The 16607-nt window shown below is 41.3% G+C and overlaps 1 protein-coding gene across 8 annotated transcripts in view; it reads right to left on the bottom strand.

Annotated features, from left to right (window-relative positions):
- The window catches only part of QKI (QKI, KH domain containing RNA binding), a 137128-nt gene extending 122589 nt beyond the window's left edge, over positions 1–14539 (bottom strand). For 2 of the 8 annotated variants that reach the window (XM_010214228.2, XM_010214484.2), the window contains exon 1: positions 14169–14537. In XM_010214228.2, the coding sequence (XP_010212530.1) occupies positions 14169–14310 (142 nt within the window). In that variant the 5' untranslated portion in view covers positions 14311–14537. Of the gene's footprint in view, positions 1–14168 lie in introns of all 8 variants that reach the window. The other 6 variants (XM_088532991.1, XM_010214303.2, XM_010214012.2 and 3 more) reach the window with 5 other exon arrangements.
- Positions 14540–16607: the final 2068 nt, after the last annotated feature.

The following is a 16607-nucleotide window of genomic DNA, read 5'->3' on the forward strand; positions in this document are numbered from 1 at the left end:
ATATAGTAACACTGCTGTCTTAAGTCAATTCTTACACTCCTTGAGACATGCAAAACTGTTACTCAATAAATCTGTGATATTTAATTGGCAGATGTTCAAAAATTAAGTAAACCTAGAGCACACAAAGTATTTATAACTTACACAATTGAGGTTTTACGCCACATTAGCTGGCATTTTCATTCTATCTCATGTGACCCATGTAAACTTCAATGACTAACAAGAAAGCACTAGCAGCATGACATAACATAGCATTAGCAGCAGTGTAAACTGGAAAAATATTCTTAGAAGCCTTCTCATAAACATGAGCTTTAAAATCAAAGATAAACAACCCGAGACTGTTTAGCCTGTATGACCATAAATTTAAAGTTTAATTTCAACCAAAAGTGCCAAGCACTTGTTCACATTGCAGAGTATCACTAGAAACTTTTTCTGGTCAAGGAAAAAAAGAAAAGCTACTGGCACCTTGTCGCCCTGCAATTAATTGGTTTGCACTGCAATGCAGCACAGAAAGCTGATTTCAACTAACTGCACTGAAGACAATAGCCTGGCATTTGCAAGCTGAAGTCCCAATTACTTCACAGGCCACTGCATTGAAAATTGGCACATCAAGTTCTGGGACTACCAGATTAAATTATCAACCAGATAAGGCAATGCAGCGTCAGGGTTTATCTCCTGCCATTACAGCAGTAGCTGGTATCAGAGTGTTTCAAACAGAAACGATGACAAGAGGAAGATTACTGTTTTGGCAAAATCTGTAGAATTAACTAAAATACAACTTATTACAAAGTGCTCTGTATCACACAGGCATCAGCATGTAGCACTAAAGTGTTCCATATGCAAGCTTCCAGAATATCTGCCATGCACAGGCATTTCAGTTTTATATTCATAAAATGCTATCATGAAACTAAGAATTACATTTAGCTAACAATCAAACTCAAAATGTTTATTTTAATGGTTAAAAACTAATAGAAAATTTAATGAAAAATATTTTGAAATATCTGATTTCTAGATTTCAGCCTGTAATCAAATGAAAATACTCTTCCCTCAGAGATAGACCTTTTCAGCTAACAGGAGGCACACCAACACCACATTAAGAACAGTGAATCAAACCATACTAAAAACTGCCAGATATGCAAAGTCTTAAGCACTTTTTTCCCCACCATTGCCTTTACAACTAAAGCAGACTTATGTATAGCTTGTAATTATACCAAGACAAATACGATTTTAAATCATATTAAATTCTGTCCTTGACAATAATTCATAAATCTAACCTCTCCCTTAACAGAGAGGGAGAGATGTGGAGAATCAGACAGACAATATTACACAAAATTCATATTTATTTTACCTGTCCAGTAGACAAGATCTCTGCTACTTTAAGAATTAAACTGTTTAAGATAGTGTAAGCTTTTACAAAGCAGTTACGTAATCAATTTTCTCTTCAACTGACAATTTCAGTTACTTGAAAAAACAGCCTTTTAGGAACAACAGCAACAAGTGCAACCTAGTTTTTAAGTTGAAGATGCAATATGTAAATTAAATGCTAATTGTACATCACAATTCTTTAACACAAAATAGTATAAGCTTCTAAACAAGCAAGAGTAATTTTAACTTCAGGAAATACAGTGGTTTAAAATATTTCTTAAAACTATCAGGAAGGATCTTCTAAATTAAGACTTTATATTGAGAATAGCTTTTAAAAATGGAAGAAGTATATAGGCCAACTACATAGGATCCTATGTGCATGACTAAATATTCTGGCTAACATTACAATAATTGGTAAGTTACATTCTTATCTTTTGCGGCATCAAACAATGGTTCCTGTCTGCTCACAAAACTATTGATAAGGATATAAAAAAGCCTCAAAGAAGAAAAAAAAAGTTAGTTCTGGAATTCTGAAATATTTACAGCTGAAAGTAACTGAACACATGTTTGTTTTACTACCTTTATTCATGAATGATAATATATATCATTTTTATATATTTGTACTTTTATGTTAGTGGAAATTAAACAAAGTCGATTATGCCCTTAAATATGAACTACTAAAGTTATTGCATAACACTAGCAAACTGAAAATAAATAAATAAATAAATGGGGGGGAAGGGAAGGAGAGATAGAAACAGCTCCATGTTACAAAGGGGAGGGGGAAAAAGATATTAAGTTGTAAAAACAGAGCACCTGAAAAAGAAAAGTCAATCGGATTGCACAAAAGTTCTTAAAAAGTACTTCTCCCTCTCTTGATATAATAAGAGATTCTGATAAACAGATTATACAGAAGTGCTGCTACAGTCTGCTTTGCTGCTGCCGAGGACTCCTAGGGAAACCAGGCACTGACCAGTCTAACTCCATTCCTTCCAGTTAGGAGTAAGCTGCAAACAGCTCATTAAATCAACTTAATATAGTTAGTGATGTCATTAGTGTGCAACCCACAACATTTTAAACTACTTAACATGAAAATGCTGCTAAGTAACATTACATTTTGATGGTTTATGCATAAAGAACATAATCTATATAAAAGAAATACCATACTACGGGACAGAAAACACTTTAAGAACAAGACTCCTCCAACTCTATTCATGATCTTCAGTTATTTAAATATCAAAGAAACTGATAAAGCCACTTCTCACACTGCTACAGTTCCTGACACTTTCATATCTAAATGCCATTTTATGCTTGCTGCTGAGATTTAAAAAGGCAGAATAAAAATCAGTATTTGAAGACTAACTCTGAACTTTTAAACTTGTTTTGGAAATGAAAAACCTTTTCTGCAGAAGAGCACACTTCAGTTCAAAAGACAAAGTATGCAAGAAAAAACATTCTAACTTTTCTGTTTCTTTCATACAGTTACTGAACAGTTCCAACACCAATGTCCAGCACATTTTTGTGTCATTTGTACCATGCAGTCTTTAAATGCATCACATTACATCCTTTGCCCTATTTTTTTCATGCTGTTAATATTCACAGGTGCCTAGTATTTGCTTTCATATTTGTGGCATTAAGTTTCACCAATTAGCTTAACAGCCTGGAAATGATCCAGCTTTCATTACAAGCTGTATTCATTCCTTCACCTTCCAAGCAAAGGATGGTTTATAGTAACATTAAGCTGTCAACTATATGACTAGATGCTATGAAAAACTACTAATCAATCCATAACTAGACCAGATTCAAATGTTATCACTATATTAGTATCTCTTCTTTGTCCATTAAACCTAACACTAAGACCATACAGTAGAAGTTGGAGGAAAGACAGAACTGTTTTTAATGTGCTCTCCTTCAAATTCTTCTGAATCACATTTTTGAAATGAATAAGAGTTTAAAAATTTTGGCAGCTAAGATACTTAATAGAAAGGGGGGAGGGAAAAGGAAAAAAAAAAGACATTTTTAAACACAATCTCATTCAATTTTACCAGTACAAGAACATTTAAAATATGAAAGCAATTTGAGCAGCAGACCTAACCATTAAAAACTATTGTATGACTAAAATCATGATCTGTGTAGCTTTTTACTATAATATACCATTATACTATATTATTATGTCTAGTTATGTACTGAAATACTTGTCTTCACGGCTTATTTCACTACTGAGTTCTGCTGAAGAAAAAGACAGCACATAAAGAACTGAGAGAACCTGCAGAAGCTCAATAGTCCACAGAGCAAAACAAACAAAAGAAACTCATCACACAAATAGCACCCTCCGGCCCCCCCATCCCCCCCCACTCTGGCCACACACACACAAAATGGCACACTAAAGCACTGACTTTAATGCAATTATTTAAAACTCTTCTCCATATAGCTTTGCAACCTTGATAAAATATTCTTCTAAATACTTAATTAAATGGAATTGGAAAGATCTGAGCACATGACTACAGGGAAAAAAAAAGGGGGGGGGGGCAATTTTATTTCTGATTTTGTTGCCTAAAATTCAGTTATTTTCTTTATCCCTTCTACAACAAAAACAAAAAAATGCAAGTCAAAATAACCGAAGCTGTAAAAATCTAACAAACCAAGTACAAAACTTAACCATTAAGTCCAGAACAAACTCATTCTTGTCAAGCAAGTTTGCTAAGATTGCAGACAGCAACAGAAGTTCTGAACATATAATCAGAACATAACTCCCACTGTCCATCCTGAAGATTGATGTAAACTTTTATCCACAAAGTACAATCCTGTCATCCATTTGCTACCTTAAGCTGCAGTATTCAGTAAACTCCAAGAGTAGAGGGACGTGTTTCTTTCCTAGCCAGTCAGGCACAGGAATGTAGCTCCTCCCCACTTAACTATCCTGCAAGCACCTAAATATGAGCTGCCCTCTCCCAGAACTCCAGCAGCAGCAGTAGCGGCTACCTACCGCAGCACCCACTTCTCTCCCATTCATCATCGTCAGCTTTCTTGCTGACACTCCTCAGAGCTGCCTGGTTGATAAATTGCTCTGTTATTCATCCCATGTTAATCTGAGGCTGACGCAAGAGTACCTTTCTGGAGGCACTTAGCAGTATTAAACGCCTGTGCTACCAAGCACCCTCAGTGTGCATTAAACCTCCCACTTGGAACCAACAAGTTTCTTACTGAATAGTTACGCATAAAATACAGTTACTAAATCAATAGGCACTAGGTTTATGTACCCTGTTACCTATAGAGGTTATGCACCACTTTTTAGTTGCCTGGGAACTACACCTGAATAATCAGAGTTTTAAATACATACACACACACACACACATACATATATATATATATATATATATATATTCACATAAAGAATTTAACCTCAGATAACCTGTATTAAGGTAATACAGAAAGGATTTTCTCTGCTTGTTCCTCAAAATACGTTTTTTTTAAATGTGAAAAGGTCTCTGAAAGTTCTTTAAACTCTGTAAACTTAATCAGCTTAACTCAAGAAAGCCAACCATCCATTTTTTAGTTCCTTCTAATCTAAAAAAATCAAATCCACCTTAAGTACTTCATTAAAATCTCTAGTTTTCTCAAAAGAATTACATTTGGCAGGTCACAAATAGAATACTTATTCACAGAGAATGAACACAAAAAATGCAAGAAATTGGCAAAATAGCTAACCATACTTCTAAAAGGTGCTATAATAACAGTTATTATATACAAAAAAAATAGTCTTGAACAAAAGAAGTGGTGGAACTACATGAAAAGCAGGAACAAATGAATCCACACAGTAACTCTTCTGAGCTTCAGGTTCATCCAGAGACAGCACCAGATTTTCAGAAAGGAGCATGAAGAAACAGTGATTCCACTGCACCAACTGATGCGTTTCTCCACATCAGGTTATATGCATCTTTAGACGATGTGATATTTGAGTGATGAAACAAAAAAACACCAGCAATCTGATTCTAGCATCACGTAACATGCACTGTTTTCTCAGAGTGCAGACAGTTTTTTCACAGCACAAATTTCATACTTTGGATAGGACAGCTGGGCCTATTATGTCATTTTAATCTGAAGGTTCTACATAAAAGCCCCTCGAGAACATTCCTGTCAATGGACTATACATGTAGTATTTAGGCAATGCTAGTTTGGGAAATTGAGGGGAGGATGAAGGGGGACAGTTCGTTGAAAAAAATTCCATATTAATTTCTGTGGCTTATGGTACTGCTCATGTTCATTCACAAACCCAAATTAACTAAAAGCAGTACATACAAAAGAACCACAGGACTCAAAAGCAAACAGCACAAGGCCGCATAATTTTTACTTCTCTTCTCCTTCCTATTCCTCACAAATAAATTGGAAGCATTCTACTGCAAACAGAAATATTTTGGGTCGTTCTGTATCTAAAAAATCAAAATTGTGAAATGGCTTTTTATGCAATTACTCACGGATTATTAGATTAAGCTGCAATTTTGAGAATATTAACAGATTTTGCACCACCCTGGAATCTGATAATTAAATACAATCATTATGCAACAGCAGTTAAATGTCTTGGTTGAGTCATCACTTAAATATATTTTATAAAAGTAGATTTTTAACATGTATGCTGGAGATCTTTTGCTTACTTTAGATTTTAGGCATATTTTGGCTCTTGGACATTAATGAAGAAAATATATAATGATGAGGCTAAGCAACATCTCCACTAAGACTCGGAAATGCTTAAACAAAAATACTTCCCTCTCCCAAGTCCTACTATTTATCCCTCCCATTGAGCCACCACAGCCATTGTGCCAAAATAACTATGGAGAACTTGATCACAAAACTGACCTGGCTGAAAAGTAACCCAGCAACACACAAAAACAAACCCAAAAACTACCAACACGCCACCCAGTCCAGCATGATGTCAGCTCAGCTTTTCAAGCTAGAAATAACTCCCAAGAGTAAATAATAAATAAAGAGTAAATCAATAAATAATTTTTTAAAAAGAACAAAAGAATTGTATTTTCTCATACTGCCTCTGCTCTTAGAAGAGCCGACATTTGAATACATTACACTTCAGAGCCACCTCAACATAATTTCCCCAAGAAGGAATCCAATTTCAAATGCTTGCCATGCTGTCCCCTACCCCACTTTCCAAACCAAGTTTTAAAGAAGCTGTTAACACTCACACAGTTATATGCCATTAACACTGCTAACTGCCCTGTTACTAATACCAACATATGTCCCTCATTCATTACACAAATGGCTTCATTGATCATGCCATTTAGGAAGGGGTATCCTCAGGACACCTTAAGCTGATGCACTTCCTGTAACATTACAATGAAGTTACGATGTATCAGGTTTTTCCGAAGCTATGTCATTATTCTGCAAACCCAGAAAAAAATACCCTAACCTATTATGATATAGAATAAAATATGTGTATTTGGGTGCAGCAGTGAACCAGTCAAAAATATTTTTAAGCACGCGCTAAAATCGACTTCCAATTCAGCCATCTAGGAACCACTGAAAGGAATCAAAAGAAACCCATTAATAGGCGCCTATTGCCATTTTTCTTGACCAGAATGATTTCTCCCTGGAAACTGGAATAAAAATTTGTCATTCTGACACACACATACACACACAATATTATATATATTATTGTATAAGTGTTGTATAATATATATAAAAATGTAGTTTTTTATACATTATATATAAAATACATACACAAAACAGATTCTGAAACAAGAGCTATTTACTTCATACTTTTAAGCCTGCACAATAAAATAACAAGACACTGTTAGCTTGTTGCCATTACTGTCTGAAAATTAAGAGCAGCTAAAGGTCTGCAGAATAACAGCAAAATCCTGAAGCTCCCAGTTCTAGATCCAAACAATAGAAGTTTTATTAGCACAACTACCTAAAGAGAAGTCAAAATGCTTCATCTTGTACCACCTTGCTGTTAAGATACTCAAAAAATGAGGGCTGGATAAAAGCCCCTGATAGAAACAAGGAAAATATAGTAGCTCTGTTAAGGAAGCTGGGTGTTATTTTTCTTTAAAGTTGTCATGTTGTTTTGCTCATTCAAGTATATGTTGTTTCAAAATGTAAGCTTCACTATTTAAAAAAAAAAAAAAAAAAAAAAAAAAAAAGCTAACTCCACTCCCATTAAATATTTCCAATAGAAACAACCAAAAAATCCCAAACCTTGAATTTACTTAACGGCTCTAGATAAGGTAACACTGGCTATTTCCTCAAAATCAAGGATAGAAATACAACATTACTTCACTCGCAAGGCATCCATCTCTTTGCCACATCACAGCAAAGGGATCTAACACGGATTATAAAAATTACACCTATCATCTGTTTCAAGCTTAAAAGAAGAGCTTCCATGTGCTTAGCAGTCCTAAATCCCCCTGCTACAAAACTGCAGACTTATCTTACGCGGTACTTGCACTGACCCAACCAACTGTATTAAGCATCTCATTATTAAAAGCATACTTTTATGCAGTTTTACTGTTTCTACGAGTTTTCTTAGCATTGCGTAATTAAAATTCCAGTAAAGAAAATTTTCATTCTATACATTTTGATTAAAATCAATGCAGGAAAAGTCAAGCTGCCTGAATGAGGAGTTGTGAATTATGTCTCAGTAAAGACAAGGGTCAGGGAGCAAGGGCATTTCATTACTTCACAGCGTTCTTGGCAAGACATGGACCCCTTCCCTCCCCCCCATCACGCCACATAAGTTGCAGCACATAAGCCACAGTTTCCATGGGAGACTCCTGCGGTCCTTCAGGCAGCCTGAACCGTCAGGATGGTCTCATAACGAGCGTAACACAGGTCCCTCCTGCCAGCCATGGAGCATGCACCAGATCAGCATGTAATAGCACGTCTAATTAATAGGATTTTTGTATCATAAAGCATTTTCCAATAATTATAGTACTTTAGGATTACAGAAAGTAACTCAAAAGAATTCAGAACGTTCTTTTTCTTTACAGAATTCTATGTCATTTAAAGCATTTAAACTGAGTATCCATTTCTCATTTTCACTGTTTCTTTCAGAGAAAAAAGAAAAAAAAAAAAGGAAGCTTTAGAAGAACTGATACAGACAGGCTGGCTAAAAAAAAAAAAATTAGAGAACTACAGAAGGAATCATTTCATATCCAACCTCTTCTTCGTGGAGCACCAGAAACTTTTTTCCCCGATTCGATCCTTCCCTAGCGGCATTTGTAAGTCTCATTTTCAGAACGAAAGCATTTTAAGGGCGCTCTCAAAATCTCCCAAGTGTTTCTTGAGATCTTTTTTCCACTTCACTGTAGTATTAACCAACACCTTCGTTTTTTTCCTTTATGAGCAATGAAAACAACTTCTACAACTCCTTAATTCAATCTGTGTGTGCTCATTTCTTCCTAACTACGGCAAGAGACTTAGTACATTAGTCACTAGGAAAACGTTTGTGTACAATTTCAGGTGAACAAAATGCAACTCACAATTGCAAGGAACAAGTTTTATATATACACACACACACACACATATATATATATAAAAATCAGGTTTCTCCTGTTTTAAAAACAAATGAGTCAGCAGCTCTTAGAAAGAACTAAAATAGTAAGCTTTTTTTTTTTCCTTTCTTTTTTATTAAAAAAAAAACTCTGAATGCACAGATTTTAACAATCTATTACTGGTAACCAACAATGGACAAACTACTCCCAAAACATGAGCTTCAAATAATTGCTTTATTAACTTTACATTCATTTTGGGCAAAACAACATCCATCTTTAAACTATATGTCAGGAGACTGTAAGTGTTGCAATACAAACTGCCCCCAAAATAACTCCATAAAAAACATTAACTGTTGCTCAGAGAGAATAAAGTTCTGAATATTCTTCCCTAAGCTGAAAAAAGATCTGCATTCTGAGATGTGCAATGCAGCTTTCGCTTTTGATGTTGTAATAGAGGCCATGAAATGAATAATAATAATAATACACACACACACCCCAAATAAGAAAGAGGAAAAAAAAGAAAAACACCCCTAGAACAACTTTACAAAGTTTATGGAAAGAGAAGCGCAAGAGGCTCCATAATACTGTTACGACTCCATAACCGTGAATCAGGAGACACCTCAGAATATTATTCTAAGACTTAAAGATCAACAAAGTACAAAATTCAAAAGAGCACCATCACAAACAGTACAAAAAAATGCTTTTGCTGCCTTCTTTTTATTGTGCAATTTTAACATTACTATTCAAAATATTCCAAGAGTCTCTGGGTAAAAACAGATCACAAGGTCTTTATTTTAACAGCGTATGTCTTCTCTTAACCCTGCACTGAGGGGCCCTTCGAGAAGCATCAGTTTGTAAAGAAATAATGTTTTATAACGGATGACCTAGCTGGGAAGGTGGCGGGGGCAGAAACAACATGCTAGTTTGCCCAACACCCCTTCATCAAATGTGATGGGTCAGCAAAACCCTAGCTAAATACAGGCTAACTTTACATAATCACAAATGATAAGGTCACATACAAAAGTAGTTAGATTACTTGTGAGGGAGAAGTTATTTACAATGCTGGAACATAGTTCTTCAGTCCTTACTTATGCAGACAGACCAGCTGAAGTCCATGAGACTAACACGAAGGCTGCTCTTTAGGGCACCGGGCCCAGCAGGTTCAATGCTCCTTAATCCCTTGCTAGAGATTTTAAGAGTCATCTTCATTACAATTGCTGTGCAAAAGAAGGCAGCCCATTTGACATTAATTTGGACTTATCTTAAAAGCTAGATTCATGGCTTAAATTACGTGTAGAGATATGCATATATAACGCACACAAGAACTTGCACATCGCTTTCAACACCAGCTTAGTTGATACAAAGGCTGAAGTTTGAGGTAGTTTACAGAAAAGAATAAATTCCTGGCAAAGCTTACATAAATACCTCCTAAAAAAGAAAAGGACTGGACCACAGCTTCCCTGCACGCTCCAACCAAATATAACATTTAAGCTAACTGTAAGTTAAAAAGAATAAAACACTTCTAAAATAAAGACAAACTTTTAAAAACACGACAAGAAATATTTTTAATGCTTCTTGGTAACATATTACATAGCGAGCAACCTCAAGCCAGTGTATTACTGACTGTGTTGATCAAATTTCTATTTTCTTTATAGGCCACATATTTTAAAATATTCCGCGCTTGGGGATGGGATGCTGTTTGTTATTTTTGTAGGATAAAACACCATTAAGATCTCTGAATAATCTAGGAAAATCTGTTCATAACCTGCAAAGAGAATAAAACTAAACAAAATAATGTGTTAATTAAAAAGGTTGAAATATAGGACTTCTAAAAAAAAAAAAAAAAAGAAAAGAAATAATGATAAAAGGTACAATTTATTCATTTTGCAGAATGTGGACCAGCAAAATACACAGACTGACAAAAAACAATCTACGTTAGAATCATGAAAGTTAGTATCTGAGAAGCTGAAGCACCAAAAAAAAAAAAAAAAATCAGGTCACATCTGATGGTCCAAACAATGACAGGAAATACAGACTATTCCACACTCAGGAAGAGCCCTCTCTTCCCACAGGTTTGCACTAGTCTGATAAAAACAATCCAACTTCCTAGTCATTATGATGTGCACTTTAAACATCCTTGTTAATCCACAAAAGCCTTATTTACAAGTAAGAAGCTAAAGGCACACGTTTGCAAAGGTGTCTATAAACTAAACTGTAACTTTCGTATTTTATTCTAAAGTAGTTCTTAATTTTAAAAAAAATTCCTCCATATACCACTCATATTCATGTTGGTCTTCAAACACTATAAAGCAGAGATTTTCTACTAAATTAAGCCCTATCATTTCCAAAGATCAAACATTAGAGCCTAAAAGGATCACATATGTTGTTCAACTAAGCTGACAGATCCATTCCTTATTTTGTGTATACTGAGATGAATTAAGAAAAAAAAAAGTAGCACTGCAGTAAAGAGAGCAATCTTACGTTTCGTTTGTTTGAAATATTGCAGTTGTGACTATTTCTTCAGTTAGACCACTAAAAAATAAAATGCAAAGGCTAATAGTTGTCTAGGAATATTACTCTTCTCAAGCATAACCAATCTTCAGGAAAACTGTTTTGTACTAACTAAAAAAAAAAAAAAACCCTATTTAAAACATAATATTATGTACTGGAAGTGAACCAAACTGGGGGCCAGGGGACAAATCGAGGCCTTTGTAACTTAATACATACCTTTTATGTACCTTAATACGCCCTGCTGCTCCTTATATTTTGTATTCTCAAAAGCACTATAAAACAACTGTTGAAAAGATTAAATGTAGTTCTCTCACTTAAAAGTTCTGAATGTTGAAGATAATTCTAGCAATCCATAAAACACAACCAAAGAACCTCAACGTATCGTATAGTTAAAGATATTTAACGTCCCTTTGATAACCAGAGCAGATGTTTTAAAGAACGTCCTCTTACACTACTGTGATTTGTGTCAAAGGTTGTTCTAATTTCTCAGTTATAACTATAGCTACTCGCCTATGTAATGCTGCATCTAAACAAACAATATATGCAAGTTCACACAAGTGGAGATACCGGAACAAACCCACAAATATTTGGGACTCGTCCCTAGCTTCTATAGCATTTGTGTATTTCACCACTCAAGCCACGCATGGAGCGGGGAGCCCGGGATGGAAAAGAAATAACTGGCGCCCCTTAGTGTTCAATCTTGGAAGCCTTGAAGCAATTTACTAGATTTGCATGAAACATTTTTTCAACATTCCAAAAAGTTTTCTGCCTCCACAACACTTCCACCCAATCGCCAACGTAAACAGGAAAAGCAGAAAAGCTTAAAGAGATGGCTGAATTCTTGCTGAGGCTACTGAAAAATACAGACCTCCCCCTCCCCACAAGCAGGGGCAAAGAAGAGCTTCAGCCCGACTTGCTCTGCCGAGAACTTTTTCAGCAGGTCTCCCCCTCCCTCATTTTGGGATCCTAACACTTCACAGAGCAGATTTCCAGAGCTTCCAGGATTTGAACAATCCCAAAAGCAGCAAAGATCTTGGGCCTCTTGCCCCCACCCCTGCCTCTCCGCCCCAAGTGTCCCTTCCTTACAGGAGGTTTCTCTTTTGTTCACTAACAAAACAAGTGTGGGGCCTTCCCCTGGCTAAACAAACAAACTTCAAGAGATTCAGGAATTTAAGAAAACCCAAAGCACATGAAAAGCTCATTTGTGCTAAAAAGTCGCCTCAGTCAAGTTTCTGCTTGATGTTTATTATAAACCTCGTTAATTATTCTGAAGAGGCTGTTTTCTATGGTGACGGAAAATGTATGTTCTAAGTAGTGGAACAAATATGGATGGAAAAAGTAGAACTAGCAATTCCCTGTAAATTTACCAAAATTCTTGAAAATAAAAACAGAATCGCCCAAAATACAGTCTCTTACAGTCTGCTCTAAGAATATTCTCCACTGCCTTTTTTTTTCTCCTCTATCATTTTCTTCGGAAAGCGGAGTTTTCTAGACACACTATTTTTTGTTACACTCCAGTCACTATCTCATTTTTACAGTCTCGGGAGAGGGTGGGGAGTTGTCCTACCAAATATAACCAGCTCCACCAAATATAACCAGCTCTTTCATCTTCCGAGGTCAACAACTTCCCAAAGTTATTTTAACCAAGAGGAATATGGCTACTAACAAATATCCAACTCAAAATCCCCAAATTCAGCATTTTATGCTAAGACTCTCAAGAAGCTGAGGCTGTACAAACAACTTCGGTTTTCACTAGTCTTATAAAGCTGCCGAATACAGTGAAACTGATCTAATTCCAGAAAGTCTAGGTTTAGATGATAAGGATTTTTTTTTTCTTTAAAGACAGGCAAATACGTGAAGACAACCCGAGCTAGCCCAGCACACGAAGAAGGAATGGGCTGCCCTGCTTGCAACACAGCAGTCTGTTATTGCAGGGAAAGAAACATGGGACACGCGAAGTTCCCACCTTTTAGCGTTATTCCCAAACGCAGCTATACGTTCGGGAAGACGCACCCTTACGGGCACCTATTAAAAAAATGAGAAAAAAAAAAAGCGGGGGGCGCCAGCCCTCGGGAGCGGCAGGAACTGGGTGCGGGGCCGGGGTTAGCGGCCGCGGCGGACGTTTGGCAGCGGCAGAGGAGGCAATTTCGGGTGGTGTGCTTTTCCCGCCCCCCGCCTCTTTTGCCCTCACTGAAGTCACGGGCAGGAGCGTTTCGAGGCAGCTGCTTTACAAGGACTCGCTCGCTCCCCTCGCAACGTACGAAAAATCGTAATTAGTTTGCGGCCAGTTCGGGGTGGGGAGAGCCGCGAAGGGGAGCTCGGCCCCCCTCGCTCTTAGTCATTCAAGTAGCTCCCGAAGAGCCAAACCAAGGAGGGGAGGGAGGAACAACCCCCCCGCCCGTTCCCTATAAGGCCCCGCGGGCCCCTGCGCGCACTTCCCGCGGGGAGCCGCGCTCCCCTCCTCCCCGCCCGCCCGCAGCACATTCCTCAGCTCCCGCCCGCCCCTCCATGTGCCTCTTACTCTTCGCCCCCTTTTGGGAGACAGCGCGGAAAGAAAAACAACAAAAACAAACACGAAATATATGTAAAAAAAAAAGAGAGAGCGAGGGGCCGGGACGTGCGCGCTCCGCGCTCCCTGCCCTCCCGCCGAGCCGCCCGCACTTCCCCTTTGTCTGAAGGGCTCCGGGAGGCCGCGGAGCCGCCGGGGGAACAGGCCCCGGCGGGGCAGGAGGCCCGAGGCCGGGGGGAGAGGCGCGGCCGCGGCGGGGGAGGGGGGCAGGGAAGCGCCTTTACCTTCGTCCAGCAGCCTCTCGAGGTGGTTGAAGATCCCGCAGAAGTTGGGGAGGCTGCTCATGAGCTTCTTGTCGTTCATGAGCTGCATCAGGTAATCGGGGCTCGGCTTGGGCTTCTCCTTGGCTTCCATTTCCCCAACCATATTCCAAGGCGGCGCGGAGACGGCGAGCGCCCGCACCAGCCGAGCCGAGCCGAGCCGAGCGAGGCGAGCGCGGCACGGGGCGCCCGGCGGGGCGCGGAGGCGCTGGGGGAGGGGAGGGGGCGGGGAGGGGAGCTCCCCCGAGCGACGACGACGACGAGGAGGAGGATTCAAATCCAGAGACGAACGCGAGCCTGCCGCCCAGTCCAAGAGAGCGGGGGAAAAATATATTAAAAAAAAAATAAAAAGGGAGGAAACTCAGGAGAAGCCCCCGGCGGGCTGCGCCCTCCTGCCCGGGCACAAGGAGCCGCCGCCGCCGCCTCTTGTCGGTGCCGCTTCCCTGCTCCGTGCGCCCTCGGCCGGCGCAGTCCTCGCTGTGTCCCCCTCCTCCTCCTCCCCGCGCACACGCGCCGGGCCCGGCTGCTCCGCGGCGGGGGAGGGAGGGAGGGAGCGGGGCGGGCGCTGCCGGCGGCGCTGCCGCTTCCGAGGAGCCGCCGCCGCCGCCGGGGTCTCTCCGCTGCCGCCGCTGTTGCCGCCGCCGCCGCCGCGCCTGGTGCGTCCTCTCTGCCCGCCCGCCCTCCCGCTGCCGCCGCCGCCGCCTGTGGCTGGTGAGTGTCAGCGCCGCCGCCTCCTCACTTCTCCTCACTTCGCTCCGGAGTTCGCTTCAGTCCAGGCTGCGCTGGCGGCAGCGGCAGCAGCAGCAGCGGCGGCGGCAGGAGGAGGGGAGGGGGCCGGGCCCGCGGGGGTGGCCGCTCGCCGCCGGGGCGGGCGCAGGGCGGGGCGGCCGTTAGGCGGCGGCGGCGGCAGCGCCGCTTGGCGGAACCAACCGTCGCTCCGGGCCCGGGGCGGCGGGCGGGGGTGGGGGGGGGAGCGGCCTCCCGGGGCGGGGCGGGGGGGGTCTGGGCTGCGGCCCCGCCCTCCGAGCGTGCGCGCGCGCGCCCGTCACCCCCCCCCGCCGCGGGCGCGCGCATAGAAACTCCTCAACAAAGTGCGGTTACTCCGGGTCACGTGCGCGCCGGGGCGGGGGTGGGGGTGTCGCGCATGCGCCCTGCCGCTCACGACGCGGCGCCTGTTCCGCGCGCTCGTACAGAGCGTGGCGGGGCGGGGGGGGGCTGGCTGCGGCGCGCATGCGCGGCGGGCGGCGTGGCGCGGCGCGAGGAGCCGCTTCGGAGCCTTAAAGCGGCCGCGGGGCCGGAGGAGGCGGCGCGCGGGGCGAGGTACGGGCGGCTGCGCCGGCGGGAGCGGGTCCCGGCAGCGCCCCGGGGCTCCGCGGCGGGAGGGGGGTCTGGGGTCTGGGGGGGGGGGAGGCGCCGCCGCAGCCGCCGCGCCTCGGCGTTCCCGCCTGGCGTCTGCTCTCCGCGTGCCGTTGGAGGAGCGCGGTGCCGCTCGAGCGCCTTGGCAGAGCTTATGTGGTAAAGCGGGACGGGATCTCGGCGTTTCCCGGCTAGTTTGGTTTACTGAAAGCACGGAGCGCCGTTCGGGCGCCACGCCGCGCGGTCAGCTCTGCTGCGGGGCATGTACGTGTGGCCGCTGCTTGTGGTAGGAGCGAGGTGCTGTTTGAAGCCCGCACAAAATGCGAGTGTAGCGGCATGTGCACCGCAGAGTGTTGGAAGAAACTGGAAAAATCCAAGGTCGGCGTGATAATCAGCTCCCGAAACTAAAAAGCAGCACAACCACATTGTCTTTCCGGCGAGTGTGCAGTTTTACTGGGAATTTCAAGCACTGTTATTCCACTGTGCCAAGATATGCACTGAAAAAAATTATAGAAAGTAGTTTCATATTAATAGTATTCATTATTAATAAACCTACCTTGAATTACTGAATTCTTTCCTTTGCACACTGCTTTTTTTCTCTTGTAAGTATTTTAAACTCTTTGTTTGAACAAGATTTTTTTTTGTTTACCTTAAGTAAATTTTATTTACTTATATGAGATAAGTCAGATTTATTGGTTCCACCCTTTAAGAAATCCAACTCCTGTAATCTCAGTGAAAGCATGTACTAGTGCCATTAGCCAGGAGAGAGTAACACTGTTGTGAGCTGTTGTGATTTTTCCCTTTCAATTCCGATTCTTATTCCATCAGGAGCGTGCCAGAGCCCACCGCAGTATGGCGATGGATCAGGAAACAATACCATTCCCGTTTAGTAACAAGGATACAGTTACTCTCTCCCCACCCTTGCTTTAAAATTGTGCTTAGTTAAATGTGTATATGCCTAACAAAATCGTTGTCCTTGTATGTTTATTGCAGATCAGTCTGAAGGAAGAGCCAGTTGTTTGTAGCCATTTGTTTGCCTATTTTTAA

This window comes from Tinamus guttatus, unplaced genomic scaffold (assembly GCF_059628265.1).
Source record: "Tinamus guttatus ecotype Peru unplaced genomic scaffold, ASM5962826v1 Tinamus_guttatus_pri_ptg000473l, whole genome shotgun sequence".
NCBI classification, from domain to species: Eukaryota; Metazoa; Chordata; class Aves; order Tinamiformes; family Tinamidae; genus Tinamus; species Tinamus guttatus.